At 54.1% G+C, this 18,273-nt stretch overlaps 5 protein-coding genes across 5 annotated transcripts; 2 read left to right on the forward strand and 3 right to left on the reverse strand.

Moving 5' to 3' along the window:
* Positions 1 to 947: 947 nt before the first annotated feature.
* Positions 948 to 3,445, reverse strand: BZA05DRAFT_417108 (uncharacterized protein; the record flags this gene model as incomplete). Its single annotated transcript, XM_051485446.1, has 3 exons — positions 948 to 1,145; positions 1,180 to 3,147; positions 3,203 to 3,445. The coding sequence occupies 3 exons, from the start codon at positions 3,443 to 3,445 to the stop codon at positions 948 to 950; spliced, it is 2,409 nt and encodes an 802-aa protein (XP_051341002.1).
* A 1,556-nt stretch (positions 3,446 to 5,001) lies between these two features.
* On the forward strand, positions 5,002 to 5,990 carry BZA05DRAFT_391907 (uncharacterized protein). Its single transcript, XM_051483030.1, has one exon. The coding sequence runs from the start codon at positions 5,018 to 5,020 to the stop codon at positions 5,927 to 5,929; it is 912 nt and encodes a 303-aa protein (XP_051341003.1). The 5' UTR covers positions 5,002 to 5,017; the 3' UTR covers positions 5,930 to 5,990.
* Positions 5,991 to 6,111: 121 nt separating this feature from the next.
* BZA05DRAFT_391910 (replication factor A protein 3) lies at positions 6,112 to 6,781 on the forward strand. The gene is made up of 3 exons (XM_051483031.1): positions 6,112 to 6,317; positions 6,400 to 6,502; positions 6,567 to 6,781. Exons 1-3 carry the CDS (start codon positions 6,171 to 6,173, stop codon positions 6,635 to 6,637), a joined length of 321 nt encoding a protein of 106 aa, XP_051341004.1. The 5' UTR covers positions 6,112 to 6,170; the 3' UTR covers positions 6,638 to 6,781.
* Positions 6,782 to 8,762: 1,981 nt separating this feature from the next.
* On the reverse strand, positions 8,763 to 9,903 carry BZA05DRAFT_318830 (uncharacterized protein; the record flags this gene model as incomplete). Its single annotated transcript, XM_051480415.1, has 3 exons — positions 8,763 to 9,339; positions 9,415 to 9,628; positions 9,699 to 9,903. Coding segments are annotated over 3 exons (996 nt in total), but the record flags the coding sequence as incomplete, so codon positions are not given.
* Positions 9,904 to 11,682: 1,779 nt separating this feature from the next.
* BZA05DRAFT_391922 (uncharacterized protein) lies at positions 11,683 to 12,151 on the reverse strand. The gene has a single exon (XM_051483032.1). The coding sequence runs from the start codon at positions 12,046 to 12,048 to the stop codon at positions 11,749 to 11,751; it is 300 nt and encodes a 99-aa protein (XP_051341006.1). The 5' UTR covers positions 12,049 to 12,151; the 3' UTR covers positions 11,683 to 11,748.
* Between the last annotated feature and the right edge of the window lie 6,122 nt (positions 12,152 to 18,273).

Below are 18,273 nucleotides of genomic sequence, written 5' to 3' on the forward strand. Positions count from 1 at the left end.
ATCCATGTGCTGATACGGGATGTTACTGTGTGATTTATGTGATCGGTAACCCCAAGAGCTCAAGACGGTGACTTATGAATAGATGATTCAACGCCGAGTCGGAGAATTTTAAGCCAAGGGTATGACACCAACGTTCCCACTCTACATAGTATAATAGCACAGATTATAGTAGATAGACACAATAGAACCCACCGTGTGAGAAGAAATTGAATTAGTACATGGAATTGTGGTCTACAGTTGATCTGGTCGATGGTATATACTTAGCGAGTCGCGCTCGGTAATGAGGCCATCCGTGTACAAAAAAAACACCATGATTTATTCAATCGTCTCAATCTACTGTAAGACAAGAAAAACTAATGCCGCCACCCGCTGTAGTTCCATCCCATGTACTTTCAAACGTAAGCAGAAACACAATTCGTTCAAATCTCAAACTAAAAGCAAACACGATCGTATGAAGCCCCAATTGATCGAAACCCACCCTAAAATATCGCCCTCAGAATTCAAACGTAGAAATGCATCAGCCAAACCATTCAAACGCCATCAAGAAATGCAAGAAGGATATGAACTATGTAGGCCCGCGAGCAAACTTCCGGATTTCAGTCAAGTCCGCCCAAAGAAAAGCTAGGATCAGTTAGGATCCCATGGCCCAGTCTACCGTCGGTTGGATTCGTAGCCCCTGCTGCGCTCACGTCTCGCCGTGTAGTCTCCTCTGGTGGCCATTCCCCAGTCTGGATGGGTTCTGTCCGAATAGATTCCGTCTCGACCAATTCTCTCGGGAGGAATTGCCTCTCGACCAATCCTCTCGGGAGGAATTCCGTTTTGACGAGATCTGTCTGGGTGAAAACTATCGAAGGATCCTCTTTCACGACGGGGTTCAAAGGTCCCTAGGTAGCCGTCGCGGCTATCAGTTCGGCTCAAGCGTTGGTCTACCAAGCGCCTGCCATCCTCTAGCCTGTCACGTCCTTCACCGCCCAACCATCCCTCGTGGCGACCCATAGTATGCCTTCCCTCGGGTCTTCTATCATCCCCGACACGCCGGTCCTCAGGACGGCGGTCATGTCTGTCCGCTGGACGCCTCTCATCTTCGAAAGGTCTCCCCGTACCTCTGTAATGTTCAGCCCAATTCGTCCTATGGCGCCTCGTATCTCCAGGACTGTAGGGAGGCCTCCTAGCTTCTACTCGCATAGCTCCCGCGCTATTAGGACGGTGCACAGGAACGGGGGCCTGATGGGATGCGCGGGGGCGCCTCCGAGAGGATGATGGAAGCTCCGGTCTGCTGAGCGGCTTATACAAGTTCGACAACGCATTTGGCGGCAGTTGCTGTGGTGGTAGCGGTGATCTAGCACTAGGCGATTCCAGCCGGGGGATTTCACCAGCACTCCGTAGAGGAACAGTGAGTGGTTCCTTGATGATAGGTTTGGGGCTGTTGGGGATTGGGTCCTTGACGATGGCGTTGGAGCTGTGGATCTTTAGCTTATTTGCCAACCTTTCCGCGACATCCTCTGTGTGGTCTGCGAGTGGTTCCTTGATGATAGGTTCGGGGCTGTTGGGGATTGGGTCCTTGACGATGACGTTAGAGCTGTAGATCTTTAGTTTATTTGCCAACCTATCCACGACATCCTCTGTGTGGTCAGCGAGTGGTTCCTTGATGATAGGTTTGGGGCTGTTGGGAATTGGTTCCTTGATGATATGTTTGAGGTTGTTGGGGATTGGGTCCTTGACGACGGCGTTGGAGCTGTAGATCTTTAGCTTATTTGCCAACCTATCCGTGACATCCTCTCCGTAGTCCAAGAGCGGGTCGGTATGGGCGTATGAGACCGTGGGTGGGCGAGTGCGTTGCAAGGTGATGGGCTCTTCCTTCTTCCGATCTTCCCTTGGACGCTCTGGCACTGTGTACTCCTTCATCGGTCGACCCTCTCTTGTGCGGTCATCCCGTAAGAGATCCTTCTCTGGTCGATTTTCTCTCGTACGTTCCTCCCTTGTGCGCTCGTTCTTTGTCCACTCTCCTTTTGTGTGGCCCTCCACACGGTCACCCTCAGTATCCCTCTTGCCAGATGACCCTTCTGTATCGAGCGTTTCATGTTTGTGACTCGCCGATTCAAACCGAAATCGCTTGCCGCTCGTCTCACATCCCGGCGACGGGCTCCTGGCTTGTGGTGCCTTCGAGTTATGTTTCTTCGAGACATCATTCAACTTCTCGAGCAAGGAGCTGAAAGAATCAGGAGCTTCTTTGGGCTCTAGCTTTTCCTTCGGAGATGAAGACGAGCTTTTCTTGTATACCGCGGCGGTTAGGTGGTATGAGGGCTTCTTGAAGTTTTTGCCTCGCTGCTTAATCGCGGGTCTGTTGAGTCGGTGGGCCACTGTAGACTTCGCAGATGCTAGTACAGGCACAGGAGAAGTTCGGGACGGAGCAGTTGCCTTTTTTACACTTTCCGGTGCTTCATTGATAGCCTTCTGGGCCTTGGGCTTTGGTTCCTTCGTCTCAACCTGCTGTTCGACGTCGGCATTGTGCGGTGCTTTTCTCTTCTGGGGAATAACTTGAGAAACGACCGGTTTGTCCGAAATAACCTTTTTCGGAGGAACGACCTTCTTTGGAGGAATAGCCTTCTTTGGAGGAAGGGTCTTCTTGGGAGGATGGGCCTTCTTGGGAGCTGTGACAACCGGCTCCACATAATCACTATCCTCTCGATTTTCATCCGCCTCAATGGTAACCTTCTTCGCCTTCTTGGGTAAAGCCGGTGGCCCCATGTTCGTGTTCCCATTTCTACTTTCACCTCCTCCTAACTTCTTCTTCTTCAGTATCCCTTGAAGGGGAGCCTTGTTCGCGGTCTTCTTATCACCGGTCTTCTTAGCAACTGCCCTCTTCTTCGTCGCCGGCTGCTCGTTCATCAACTGCGCTTCGCCGACAATGTCTTCAGCACGAATCGATCTCCTGCCACTCCTCATATCCAGACTCGGCTGCACCTGACGCCCGCGCTGCTCCGATTCCTTGACGGACCGTAGCAGTGCATTGCTCAGCCCCTTACGCTGCGTCGAAGGTGTGGTGACAAAACCGAGATCCGTTGCGTCGGTGCTGGCGGGGAAAACTCCGATGTCCTTGAGCGGGTTGTATTGCACTACATTGGGAACGCATTCGGTGCGGCCGTTCTGTTAAAAGGTGTCAATAGAGCTCGAGACTGCAAAGGAGGAGGGACGGCCTTACACTCGTGAGGGCTTTGTGGGCGAGGAATTCCTTGAGCGTACTTGGCTGGACTAAAGGTGAGACCGGAGTAGGAAGACGACTGTCGATATCCATGACGGCACGAGATTGAAGTGGGTCCAGGTCCGGAGATCCGGCCTTCATGATGGCTGCAGATGGTGGGGGTTGACGGGGGTTGGTTATGTCTGGGAGTCTTGCTTCAGTGGTGAGTAGTGAGGTGTCCAGACCCGAAGATTCGGCCTCCATGATGGCTGTAGATGGTGGGGGTGGAGATGCCTGGAAGTCTTGCTTCAGTGGTGAGATGGGAGGTAAGAAGGGAGGTGAAAAGGAAGGTGAGAAGGGGGGTGAGAAGGCTCGGAGATTTGGCCTCGATGATGGCGATAGTTGTGGTGGTTTGTAGGAGTTTATTGGGGGTTAGTGATGTCGGAGAGTCTCGTTTCGGTGGTGCGCAGGAAGGAGGTAGGGCTTGAGATTGGGGTCGCAGTAACCAGAAAACAGGACTGGGGCAGGTCGAGCAAGAGGTTTCTAGAATAACAAATTATGAATTCATACATCGGTGACCCTAGCCGGGAAGATATACAATTGCCGCCAATCATAATCCACAACCAAAGATATTCATAAATCAGAAATCCTGAGAGTCCGGAACGACGTCGAGTGATGGGCGAGGTGTTACACAGTCTTCTCTCCTCTCGGCTACAGTATTCAGCAGTGCTAGCAGTAGTAGCAGGGTATCACCACTCTGCCTACGAGATGAGAGAAGTTAATCGAATTTGGAGGAACTTCTGGCTCACCAGTGCGCTCCTGACCCAGATTTTACGCTCCCCCCGCATAGTGAGTGATATCATGTGAGTATTAGCTGAGAGATCTTGATCATCGATGAAGAATATCAACCCGATATCCACTAATAGGATGGGTAGGAGCAAGCCCTCTGATCTTACTTGATGTCTAGTCTATTGTGGGAAGCTGCTTCGTCCAAATGGCGTTCAATTGATTCCACTTGCACTCTCTCCCAGCTTTATTTTTGTGGCGTTCGACCAAAGCCGGTCGCACCGGGTATGCTACTTACAATCGGCTGACGATAGGCGACAGTAACGGAAAACTTAGTACACCGGTGTTGTAGGTGACAGTTATTTACGGTGAATCCTGGGAGTTTTCCCGATGTCTGAACGTTCAATCGTCGATGAGCCCCTCCCCCTTGAACCCGTCAGCCCAGTTCTCAGGTGGACTAAATATGGTGCATCCTCTTGTAAGACTTTCCGGGTGATCTAAAAGTGACAGACGTGAGCGCTGTTGCTAGCTGTAGGGCAGATCCATAGCTTGCGTAGGGGAAGAGCAGACTCCGGGCCAATGTATTACGTATCCCCCCTACAATACAGTGAATCATCCTCCCGGTGCAGCCTCCGTCTTGCATCTCATCTCCCTCCTAGTCATCATCTCCTTGCTTCTCCTCCCCTCATCCCTGCTCTTGGTGGATCTATCATTCGCCGTTCCGCCTCCACATACACTGGCGAAAAGTGGGAGCTTTGAGTGTGGTCCTGCCTGATCAAAAAGCGGATGCCACCAAGGGGTGATAGTGGAGTTTCGTGGAAGTTTTATCGTCCTTGTGTTTGGGGAAGCAAAGCGATATGGCTGAAGAGTGATGAGAAAGGATTCTATTAGAATCATAAGCGTAGTCTCTCGACTCCCTGCATAATCAGGCACGAGTGCATCACAATATCTCACACGGCCTCAATGCACCCCGCCAACGCCAAGCCGTTCCACAATGACCAAGGCGAATTCCGGTTCCGCGGTATGTACCAGCACCTCAACCACCCCGCCATGCCTCCACGATTACCACTCCCGCTTCCGCGGGTCCTTTCCACCGCGCTCCGGCAATACCTGCGACACACACCGCCACCCACGCCGCGATGCGTCCTCCCCGTCCTCTTCACGCGCACGTATGCGGGCGGCCGCGGCCGCGGCGGCAGTAAAACGAAAGCGGCGCCGGTTACGCCGAACCCGAAGCTGACGCGCGTTGCGGACGAGGCGATCGGCGCGCTGACGGTCAACTACGTTGACGCGGACGGTCAATTCCACGAGGACGTGAACCTGCGGAAGATACTCGCGTCGATCGACCGCGAGGTGTACACGCTAGTCTGCGTGAACCCGCAGGCCGACGCCGACCAGCCGCGGCTCTGCAAAGTCCTCACCAAGGCGTCGATCGAGGAGTACGATAAGAATAGCTTCAAGGCGGATAGAGAGAAGAGGAAGTTGAAGCGAGAGACGAGCCCCCAGAATGTGCTCAAGGAGGTCGAGTTCTCTTGGGCGATCAGTGAGCATGATCTCGGGCATCGCATGAGGAAGGTCCAGGAGTTCATGGAGAAAGGGTTTAGAGTGGCTATCTCGTTGGGCACGAAGAGGGGGATGATGAAGCAGCCGCTGGGGACGATGGTGGAGCTGCTAAGTAAAATTAGGGAGACGTGTGAGCAGTGGGGGAAGGAGTGTAAGGCGCCTGAGGGGGCCATCGGAATGAGGTACACCATGTTGTTTGAGGGGAGGAAGCTGCAGAAGGAGGAAACCGTCGAAGGCGAAGATGGGGTTGTGGAGGAGGGGAGCGTCGAAGGCAACAGAGATCAGGTTGTGGATGAGGTTGTGGATGAGGTTTTCAAAGACGAGCAGGAGGCGGATTCTCGAGATGGGGAGGAATGGGCGAACGATCAGTCGCCAGGAAAGTACAATCCAAGCGGTTAGACAACGATATCACGCATGTAAATACTCTCGAATGCTGTATACTACAATCACACGGTCTCACTTGGCTGCCTCAGCCACACTACTATAGAGTAGAGCACCAGCCTCCCAAACCCAGCCACGTTTTACGCGAAGGTGTAGAGTACAACACGTCCTCCCTCGCGCGCGTCGTCCTCCCATCGCCCTCCCACCGCCTACCCATCGCCACCACCACCACCACCACCATCCAACCCTCCCATCCACAATGTCAGACCAAAACATACGAATCAACGCCCCCCTACTCGACAAGTTCGTGAGCCACACGGTCCGAATAGTCGGCAAAGTCACCGATGTGCGGGGCGACACAGCAGTTATCGACGCCAAAGGGCCGATCACGCTCATTCTCGGCCGTGTACTCTCCCCCTACCCCTCCTCCTGCTCCGTGGATGTGTTGGTGGATGTATAGATACAGCTGCTGATGAGAGAAAAAACAGGACGATAACTTAACCGTCGGCAATGGCGTCGAGTTGATCGGACGGGTGCAGCAGGGGCTCGAGGTGAAGGTGCTCACCAGTTGGGATTTGGGTGATGGAGTCGGTACGTTCCCCCCTCTCTCCCTCCCCCCGATCTCCCGCCTTTGGTTGACTGGAGGGGAAAACAGATTACAACCTCCAAGACGCGGTGGTCGACGTTGCGCATCGGCACAAGACGCTGTTCTACGATGCCAATTAGACGGCGGCGACTACTATACCTACCATAATGACTTGCTGCTACACCCAACTGTCCTCTGCGGTGTGGGGTGTGGATGTGATGTGAAGAATAAAAACCTATCTACATATCGCTGCGCACAAAATCTAGACTTTGATTTGTTTCAATGTGCAATTGTCCTGTCAGCCAGTCTTGTCAGCCAGTGCTATCAGCGAAAAAACAATCCATCTGGCATCTGCCATTCCTCTCGTGAAAAAGGGGTTTGTAGCTGTATAAAGGAGAAGCAAGCAACGCCTCGAAAAGCGCCCCATATGTAGAGTACAAACACAACCATCAAACACAGTCTCAGCCCGTCATCTCATCAGCCCGTCAGCAGCATGGCCACGACCGCAGCCACAGACGTCCACTATACACTGTCTATTGTGGCGTCGTGTCGCATCAGAGCGTTCCAGACTCCAGAGCAATCTAGATTCCAGAACAAACCGCGGTATGTACCGTAGTCAGAGCAGACAGCAGACAGCAGCAGACAGCAGCAGACAGCAGCAGACAGCAGCAGACAGCAGCAGACAGCAGACAGCAGCAGCGGCCACACTGCGCCACAATTCCACTGCGCCACGTTCCACCGGAGGAGCGCCACCTTTTTCTTGAGAGTCTCGGTGATATGCACATGTAGAGAGAGAGAGAGAGAACATCAATTTATTTCGCATGCAGCCTATCGGCGAGCGTACATGCATAGAGTACATGTCTACCGGAGGAGTTCCGTGAGTCGGTGACAACCGATGATCCGCATCCTCCCACTTCGCGCCAACGCCTCGCCAACGTCTCGCCTCGCCTCCAACCCAGCGATTCGGCCGAACAACGCCGACGCCGAAATCGACTCCTCCACATCTCCTCCTCCGGTCAGTGGCCTCCTCCTCTAGTTACCTGCAACACAAAAAAAAAGTCTGTACTGGTAGTCTGTAGTCTGTAGGTAGTCTGTAGTCTCTACCGGTAATCACCCCCACCACCCCATATGGGTACACACGCCTCCCCTCCCATCCCCCTCCCCACTTCCCCGCCTCATGTCTCCTCACCCCTCCCCCACAGTCGACCACCACCGCATCAACCGGCAAAAAGGCACCCCTCCACCGTAGTTACCTTTCCGCCCCCACATTCCCCTGTCGGCGTACTCCGCAACCCCACCTTCACAATCACCCTGCCAGCTACACATCAACCGCGGAGCATGAAAATGAACGAACGATAAAGGGGAGAGTAAAGCGGACAATAGAGCGGAGAGGATAGGTTATATCAGCCTAATATATAGTAGCCTCCTCCTCCTCCTGATCCGGCCTATCCGATAGATGAATCCCATCCCATCCAATCCATCCATGATCCAGCTCTGTATGTAGTATGTACAAGACCCCTCCAGAATACCAGACCTCCAGAATGTCAGAATACCAGCGGTATGTAGAGTATGCGCCTTGCGCCAAAAAAAAAGTATGTAGAACAAGAAAGAGACAAAAGAGACAAAGGAAAGCCAGCAGAAGTGCCAATGTGTGTGTGAGTGTGTGATGTGTGTGTTGTGTGTCGTCCCATCAATTCCATGATCCCGTCCATCTATCCCGTCCATCCCGTGCGTCCATCCCGTCCATCCCGTGCGTCCATCCCGTCCATCCCGTCCATCATCCCATCATCCAGTTCTTGCGCCTGTAAATGAGTACCCAGTATGTAACGATAACTAATCCCCAGAGCAGAACACTCCTTCCTCCCCATCTCAAATGCTATACACAGAAGCAAAAAAAAAAAAAAAAAAAAAGGAGCAAAGAGCAAACAAAACCCCCACGCTTCCCAAATCAAAGAAAAAGACCCCTCCTGCCCCCAATGCCATGCTCGCTCGCTCGATTGCTCCCCATCCCACCTGATTCTAGTATGTGCACCAAACCCGAACGCCATGAAAAACACAAAACAAAAAAGAAAACAGCGCCGCATGTAGTGAGTGGGTTTGTCGTCCTCGTAAATCAATCAATCAGACCGCTATCCCCACGCCGACGCGGATGCCCATTCCCATCTCACCAAAGACCTCCTCATACCTCGGCAGCTTCGAGAGGTCCTCGATAGTGATGCCATTGGCGCCCTTCATTGTCGGCGGGCGATCGTTGGCATCATCGACGGGAGCGTCAGCCTCCGCTTCTGCGGGGACCATCTTTTTCGTTTCCCACATGATGCGGTAGCGCTTTCCCTTTACCACGACGAACTCGCTCTGCCTGGGTGAGTCGGCGCATAGCACGGCCATGCACCGCCGTGCGAACCGCATATTCGCCTCCCGAGTGATCCTGCTCTGCGGCGCCCATTTCCCCGCTTCGTCGAACGCGTGTTCCTCCGGCTCCGCCGCCGTCGAGCGCACCGCTGGCTGTGTCGTCCCAGCCGCCGCCGGCGTTACCCCCCTATTCGGAGTGAGCTGGAGGCTGTTGGCGATGTTGTCGAGTTGCTGTTGCGCGGCGTCGGCGCTCGCCGTAGCCCCCGTCGTCGTCGTGGTGAGAGGGGCGGCGGTGTCGGCCGTAACGACGACACGTCTTCTGCGTCGGCGGGGGAGCGTCTGGTATCGGGGCAACGAACGCTCTTCCAATGAAGGCGACACATCGATCGCGGCCGATAACGCTTCCAGCCAGTCAAGATACGACTCCAATGTGCGACACGAGATCAAGAATTGTACCGCTTGCACGCGTAATCTGATCGCAAAGTGCCTCCTACATTCCAGCACGTCAGTATTATAATCTACACCGCCCGCCATACACGCGTAAACCCAGGGAGTGGTCACAAACTTTTTGTAGTCAGTGGCCGTGCCAACTTCGCCGAGTTGGAGAGTGTAGCTCTCCAACAGCGGACCCGCCCGCCAGCCAGCTGGTTTGGAGGGGTCGGCCTTCTTAAGACCCCGGGCGAACCATGGGATCTTTCTTGCCTTGTGGACCTCGAGCTTCGTGCCGTGGAGGACCAGGTAGCACTTCTTCCAGCGGCGTTTGTGAGCTCTTTCAAAAGCTATAGGATGTCGCATTAGCATACTTCTTCCGCTTCCTCCTCCTGCTCCTCTCCACCGAATGCCACTTACGACTCTGCAGCTCCATCTTGCGCTCAAACATTGCCTCGCGGTGAAGCGAGCACGTATACGGCGGCAATTCTTCCCTTCCCTCCTCCTCTCTGGGCAGGATCTTGAATCTCGAAGGCGGCAGGTCATCGTTCTCGCCGCCGTAAAGCGGAGACGGGGAAGGAATTGCGGGTGTGGAAGCGTTCGGGAAAGAGTTTCTGTAGGTCGGTGTATCGGACCGAGGATCGGCGGTTATGGATCGGCGCAGCGGATTCGAGAAGACGGAGTGTGTATGTGATTCCACCTCAACCTCCTCCTGCGGCCTCCTCGTCCGGCTAAGCCGACTCATCGGAATATGTGTCTCCAACGAACTGCTCCCACGAAACATTGGCGGCATCGAAGCTCCTCAACGGCGGTTTGGTGGTCAATTTAAGCTTAAAGCTAGTCGCTGGTAGTCTCTCTCTCTCTGTCTCTGAGTCTGTCTCTTGATTTCCTCCTCGTCCAATTCGCTCGAGAGGTATCGTATGTAGTGGTCGACAGCGTGGTGGATGTAGTTGCGAGTGAGGTGAACGATGAACAATGGCTCGAGCTGTGACGTCTTTGCTTCTCGATTCTGTGTTTGAGTTCCGACAGCCAGGTATGTATTTAAAGCAAGCAAGCAGAGCAAGAGAGACTCGGGAATCGGTGCGGCTCCCCCCAGTCCTTTAAGTAAACAAAACCTCCCGATGCTGTCGATCCCTGACCCTCGGCCAGCAGCCGGGGGGTTGGTTGGCTGGTTGTCTGGTTGGCTGTTGGGTTACGTGATTTGCAAGGCAGGCAGAGTAGAGTAGTTACTGCAGTTGTCGGGGGTGTGTGGGTTGTGAGGTTGCAGGAATAATGCCAACGATGACACCGCCCTGATCGAGCTTGGGAGCCCCGAGGGGGGAGGGGGTGGGGGGGGGGGGGGGGGGGGGGGGTGACGGGGGGTGAGGTGTGATGTGATGTGGAGAGCTAGGAGGTATATTCCCACTATGTAGTAGAGTGGGTAGATCTAAAACCACGCCAGAGCGATGCAGGCTGCGCTGCCGTACCACCGAACCGGGAGAAGATCCGGCTTATACGTAAATTGGAGGGTTGGCGTTTCCGAGGCGAGGTGAGGCAGATGAGAGGAGGTTTGGGGATTGGAGGATTGGGATGGGGGGAGGAATCGAATTGACGGGAAGGGCACTTGGAGTTGGTTGCAAGGGCCGGGTTTGTTTGTTTCTTTCTTTCCCGTGGGCCAACAGCCGTGTAGAGGGTATATGGTATGTAGTAGAGTAGCGTTGTGGTATGGTATGTACGGTACGTCCCCCGAAGATGGATACAGCCAACAAACAGAGCTGATTTTTCTTTCTTTTATTTCTTCTTTCTCCTTCCCGCTCTCCTTCCCACGTGTGGACCTGCCCTTATGTTTGTGCGCTTCGCGAGTGGGGGTTCAAGCGTAAGTCAGTATGTAAGGCCTTCTCTTGGGCTTCTCTCTCGAATTCGTGGCTGGATTTCAATCTGACGTGGTGGTGGGCAGTGGGTGAATTGGCGAAGCTGCTGCGGGAGAAGTGCTGATATGTGCCGGGGGGAGGGGGGAGTGCCACGGCTTGGGATGGGGGCGTTTTCCTTCGAAGGTTCCTTTGTGCTTCGATCTGTGGGTTTTCAGATGGCCGATGCCGGAGTCGACAGGGCAAGGTGCTTGGGTAGAGTGGGTGAGTAAGTGAGAAAAAGTACTCTGCGTATGGATGGACGGACGTCGCCAACGACTACTACTGGCCCTATGCGCGATATCCGAAACGCTGCGAAGGGATAAAGGAACCGACGGGTGTGCTGTGTTGTGTCGCCATGTAAGTAACGACTCTAGAGTCTAGGAGAGGTACGGTATGTAGAGTACACTTGCGCTCTCTTGCTCCGCTGCTGCTGAGATGGAGAGAAAGGATTCGCTGCCGACAACGTGGGGCAGAGGAGGGTGCGTGTGTTTGCTTACTACTTCCTACTTGCTCCACGTTGTTGCTCGTCGCAGGAATCGCCAGTCGTCGTCGTCGCCGTCGTCACCGCCCAGACGGTTATGCTATGTCTTGGGGCGGGGCGGGACCCGTCGCAGTCGACACCGCCTGCCAAGACAGTTATATCCATCTACCTGACTCGTCGTCGTCGACGCTGCGGTGAGCTTGTTTGTCTGGGACTCGGGATACCTGGCTATCGATATCGATGCGTTGTTCCTGAGAGCCCGAAAGCCTGAAAAGGCGGTCGGGCCAACTAGCAGTCTCAGATGGCCCACAAGGAGTCGGGGCCTACTTGCACACCGTACGGCGTCCCTACTATAGATTGCCACAAGGAGGAGGAGCCTGGAGCGCTGCGAATATGCCATCAGAAAAACATGGAGGAATATCTACCCCATCTACCGGTAGTCTGATAAAGCCCCAGTCCGCAGCCGTCCTGGACCAGATTGAAGCCCCGACGCAAGCGCGCAGCAAAGGGCACAACTACCATTCCCGAGTACCTACCCACCTCCATACCCATCCATATCCCCCTTCTCCTACCCTTCTCCCCCTTCTCCCCCTTCTCCCCCTTCTCCCCCTCTCCCTTTCCCCTCCAACACGACGACCATCGACCATCAGCCACCATCGCCAGCCTGCCTGCAATTGGCCAAGCTCGATCCTCGGCGTGGGGAGGATCTATGTCGACTGTCCAGCTGAACCCTAGCACGTGTTCCGTTGCGTTGCGATGCGTTGCGATGCGTTGCGTTGCACCCCACCGCGGTGGCTTGCTCACATGGAGACCAAAGTTCAAAGTTCAAACAATTCGCCAGTCAGTCGCCAGCCTGGGCCTGGACAGTCTGCCTGCATTCTGCCTGCCTGCCTGCATGAGCGGATGGTGGTTGGCGGTAGTAACTGGTTGGTCGGCCGTGAGCCCTACATAAGAGGAGCGACAGAGGGTGTGCGCGAACAAAGATTTGTATGATAGATGCTCTAGCACCGGGACTGGTGCATGCCATGCCATTAGAATCGGCGGTTCGGACGATCCGAGAGTAGCGCGGGTGCGCGGGGGCGCGGGGGGAGGAGAGGGAGGAGGAGGAGGAGATGCGGGGCTGAGGGCTACCTAGAGCATACCGTACTCTGCTCTAGTCGCCCCGGAACGAGCTTGGTTGGTTGGTTGGTTGGTCGTCGGACATCTCTCGACATCTCTGCTCGCTGCTTGTTGCTTGTTGCTCGCCTCCGACCAATGCTCGCGGAAACACAGCCTAGTAACTACTACTACTGCTAGTAGATACTAGCAGTCGGGCACAGCTCAGTGAGCTCACCAGCTAGCAACTACCGAGTACTCGTTCCATGGCACGCCGCCTTCGCCGCCGCCTTCGCTCTTCCCCGTTCCCATCCCCGTCCCCGCCCCGTCGCGAACGAAAGCCGCCTTGCTTTCTGCCCGACCGGCCTTCCTTAGAGTACTCTAGCATCGATCTGCCCGCCAGCGCCGCCAGCGCCGCCAGCACCGCCAGCACCGCCAGCAAAGAAGCAGTCGTCTCATCCCATCAGCCACCCCCCCCTCCTCCTCTCCTTCTTCTTCCACTTCTTATGTACATATTCTTCTTCACCTGCCTGCATGCACACTGCACTGCACACTGCACAGATGATAGCTGCGGCGGCGGCATATGCAACCCATGCGCACGAACGCCGGGTGTGGATGCCCCATTCTGCCTGTTTTGCCGCCGCACCTCGGGGCTTGAAGAATAAACGAAAAGCATAAGTAAGTCCTAGTAAGCAGTTGCTACAGTTACCCCTCTGGCGAGGCTTTGTGCAACGATCCGACGAGTCCTGTGGGGGCCAGGAGGGAGGGCGAGTGAGTGAGGGAGCGAGTGGGTGGGTGGGTGAGTGGGTGGGGTGAGGCGGTCGCTGTCGATCCTCGTGAGTTGTAGTTATCTAGATAGCTGTAGCGGACTCCAACTCTCTCTCCACTTCTGCGTCTCGTGCGCACGGTATCTAGTAGTGTCCACGAGCCACTCGACGATAAGGATTGTGACCTTTGCATCTTTCACGTCTCGTGGACGAAATCAAATGCATCAGGTTCCCCGAGACACACGACTCGGATGGCGGGGCGCGATCGCAAGAGCAGATGATGATGCTGGTGATTCCGTCCATTTGCAGACGTGCGGAGTGCGGAGTGGGGAGGGAGGGAGGGAGGAGTTCACACCAACCGCAGCTCTGAGCTCAGAACTCTGTCGTGACTCGTCTCCGTGATCGACAAGACAGGACAGGGCAGGGCAGGACAGAACGAGACCGGATAAGACAGGATAAGACATGACAAGACAAGTCGTCGCGTCCGCCCTGCGCGTCGGTCGGTGATCGCCGCGGCATACCGCTACACATCATACTAGGTTTACACCTGTATGTACAGTACTTTGTGTGTACGGACGGACGTCTGCTCTGGACCTCTGTGGCTTCACCGACGATCACCCTGCCCGCCCGCCTGTCTGCCTGCCATGGCCAGTCAGCCCGTGACGACTCGCTCTCCCGCCACATACCTGGGTAGAGCACACGCCCGGGTACATCCTCATTCACTTCCTTGGCAGTCGCCCTCGAGGCTGCTGCTGCTACTTCTGCTGCACGGTTACGTACCATACCACATATCTAGTACCGTGTCTCGCTCCTCATCGCCCCTCCTCCGACGTACCTTCCTATGATATGTACATACGGAAGCCCTTCCCCAAACCGCCCTGCAGACCCGAGCCGATCTCGGATCGGAACGGGAATACGGCGGCGATCTGGGATGTGCTCCGAGGGCTAGTATGGAGTACATACATGCATTAGTGAAGCGTATGTGTAGAGTAATAAGTGCATGTGTGAACTTTGAAGACATCCGGGTCTCAACTCGCACCTGCGGGTTTGCGCTGGGTGAAGGATCGGCGCCGTGTGCTAGAGTGTGCCAGAGTTGAGTGCAAAGTCAAACTTCAAACAGGGCGACGCGAACAGAGAGAGATGTCATCGGTCGGCCGGTCGAGACGCGGCGCACGTGATAAGGCGTGCAGCGAAAGGTGGAGTGATACCGTGCACTAGTTGACTGCTGATAAATCATGAATCGTGGTGCACATGCTTCACGCTCTCGCTCACGCTCACGAGCACGTTCACGAGCTCGAGTTGGACTGTTGGACTGCTGGACTTTTGGAGATGTGAGAAGTGATCTGTCTACTCTACTCCACATACACAGACTCTATGATCACTCCATCACTCCATCCCGGAACACGCCAGAGGGTCGGTAGATAGCGGTACTAGTAGAGTAATAGTCATCACGGGCTTGAGCTCGGGCTCGTTAATCGAGAATCGAGATCGCGAGCTTCAGTTCTCCGCGCGCACGCTCGCTCGTTTGAAAGTTGAAATCCGTAAAACCCAGCGTCGACTGACGTATCTACAGGCTACTCCACCGTAGATACCGTATGCATAATGCATTCAGTCATCGGAGGGCCTCGAATAGTCCTCTAGAATAGTCCTCTAGAATAGTCCTCTAGAGTACTCTACACTGGCCGGCTCTCCCAGACAAAGCCAGCCCAGGCAAACTCGCGAGTTGCGGGTGACAGCTGCGATCGACATAACCTACCTCCTACCAGCACCTACCGGTAGGATACCGCCAGCAACCGCATGCCGACTCCATCTACCACTACAGCCGTTGCAGCCACTGCAGCCAAAACGAAAAACGAAAAACGAAAAACGAAAAACGAAAAACGAAGAACAATCCCCGGTCACGACCATGGCTCACGATGCATCTGTAGCCGTCTATCCGTCAAGTCGTCGGCAACAGTGGCATGTCCATCGTCCATTTCATCATCCGCCAGTTCCGCACGATCCGCCCAGCCCGGTTCGGTCCGGTCCGGTTCGGATGTGGCTGGTTCGAGATGGAGCGAGCTCGGGTTCGGGTTCGGTTCAGGGTTAGGGATTGGGTTCGGGTTCGGACTCGGATTCGGGCTCAGATGCTACATCACGGCGTTCAAGCTTGTGACATTCCGCTTGTGCCGTATGCATGCAAGCATAGGGTACCGTATGATCCGTAATTGCCCCGGACCTGCTCCTCCTCACTCGACAGGAGATAGGAGGTAGGAGGCAGGGGAAAGGAGATAGGACTCGGGAGACAGGGCTCGGGATACACGGCAAGTATCCTTTCCTTTCCTGTCCTGTCTTTGATTATGAATTTGTGGATTTGCGACTGCAAGCCAACACGGCGAATTGCACTCGACCGCACGAGGAACTCGATCACCTACCAGCCTGCCTACTAGTAGGTAAGTCACTCTACGGACTTGGCTAGGTTGTATGGGCTGTCAAATCCGACCTCCTCGACCCTGATCATGGAGACGATCGGTATCATCCAGAGTTCATCCAAAGTAGAGTAGAGTATAGTACCACAGCGATTGGAACGAAGCACTCGTTTTTTTCCCTTCTTTTTTCCCCCCGGGTATCGACCCTCCGCCACACCTTCCTCACTGTAAATCACTCGCCTCGCCTCGTCGTCGTCGTCGTCCTCGTCGTCGTCGTCGTCCTCGTCGTCGTCGTCGTCCTCGTCGTCGAGAGGACAATATCCGGATTCCGGACCTCGTTCTGGCCCCAGGACCCGGGTAGGAATCGAGTTCAAGGGCATTGTGCTCGTGACATGATATACCTAGTATTTACCGTGAGCTCGGCGGGCAGAAAAGTGTAAAAACTGAGAGAAATGCTGGAGGCCGAAAACCATGGTCGTTCTCCCTATGCCCCCTCTGCATCGACATCGACATCTAGTCGTGGAACGGGTCCACACTACTACTTACCCACGTACGTCTTGCTCTCTGGAGTCTGCCTGGCCGTTCACCATATCTTCCCGTAGTAGGTAATAGTGGGTGGTAGTAGTGGTGGTGGTATCCTATTCTCCAGCCTCCAGCCTCCAGCCTCCAGAAACCAACTTACTCAACCAAAGGACCTTTTAACTTCAATTTCAACTCCAACCTCAACGTGAGCGCTGCCCGACAGGCCCAAAAGTGTGAAAACGGAAATAAACGTTCCTCGGCCGAAAACCATGGCACGACTCCGAAGTCTGAACGAGGACCGAAAATACACCCTGGCTGCCAGGCTGCTAGCACTGGCCGGGGGGGAGGCGCTACCGTAACCCATCTAGCAAGTATTATGAGGTAGATAGGTAATGCAGTAGGTGGGTACCGCAGAAAACAAAAACAAAAAGATAAAACCCGAACCACGGTTTCCACCTCGAAAAGAGCGTCCTCCCCAACTTCCAAGGTTTTAGCCTTGTACAGCCTCCATCGATGGACCTTGGGCGTACCTAGCTAACATCCTCACCACCTAGGCACCTGGGAAATTCGCTACCACTGCTCGAGGCATGAGCCATGAGCCATGATCACTGAGCAATGGTCACTGAGCAATGGTCACTCAGTGGCCTGGTGGTTTCGCTGGTAGCAAAATGATGAACCCGCGACTCGCGAGGCGTCGATATCCCATGGGACTAGGTACACGTAAAAAATGTAATTGATTGGACACGACACGTTGAGCAACCCACCACGGTTATGCGCTGAGAACCCACGGATTGGTGGAAGATTGCTAAATGCTGCTTTCCCCGTGCGAACGTGGTGAAGATGTGTGGATATGTGACAGACAACTACCACACCACAGCACTGAGCACACTCTCTCATTCTCCATATCTTGAGCCCCGGAATCTCAAAATCGAAATCTCTAACTCGAGTGATCTCCTGTGAAGACATATATCCACCATGGGCGTGAGATCTCGAGACTTCACTCGACCGACTCTCGACTGACTCCCAAGATATCACATCCTCTCTGGCGTCGACGCGCGCACGTATGATCGAAAGCTCGTGTATGTATCCATCTACTATCCATCTACACACTGCAGCGCTTCACTACTTGGCACCAGCTGGCACGTGTATGCCGAAGTATGCTGAACCGTGCTGAACTGTGCTGCATCGTGTTGAATCGTCCTTTTGTAGCCATTACATTAAATTCCCATCCCCGATTCCCATCCCCGAATCCCATCCCCATCTCCACAGCTCAGCTCACTTGCACCATTTACACCATTTATACTACGTCTAGACTATGTAGGTACAATGTAACATGTAACTACCCTCTATTTTCTCACTCGCAGTACAATAGTACAAACACCGACTACAAACACCGACACCGACGACGATCATTACAGACAGATGCCATATACCCTATTCCTCTCATCTCCCATCCCAACCATATTCCCCATCCCCCCACCCCCCGTTACCATTCCATCCCATCCCCCAGTTCCCATTCCATCACGCAGACACATCAACAGAAGCCAGAGGCAAGTACGTTGTAATTGTAAAATCAAAAAGTCAAAAAAATCAAAACACCCCAACAAAAGCACGAAATCAGAATCAGAACCAGAATCAGAACCAGAATCAGAACCAGAATCAGAACCAGAATCAGAATCAGAATCGGAAGCGAGAAGGAAGGGAAGAAAAGCACGACACAAGCACGCAAACCGAACGGAAGGTAATGGTACATGTACAATCGAACGAAGCAAAAAAAAAAAGAAGGATCCCATGATGAGAACGCGAAGAAAAAAAGTAAAGGTGAAAATGTAA

The sequence above is a fragment of the Tricharina praecox genome (genome assembly GCF_024521635.1).
Source record: "Tricharina praecox strain CBS 144465 chromosome Unknown BZA05scaffold_7, whole genome shotgun sequence".
NCBI lineage: Eukaryota > Fungi > Ascomycota > Pezizomycetes > Pezizales > Pyronemataceae > Tricharina > Tricharina praecox.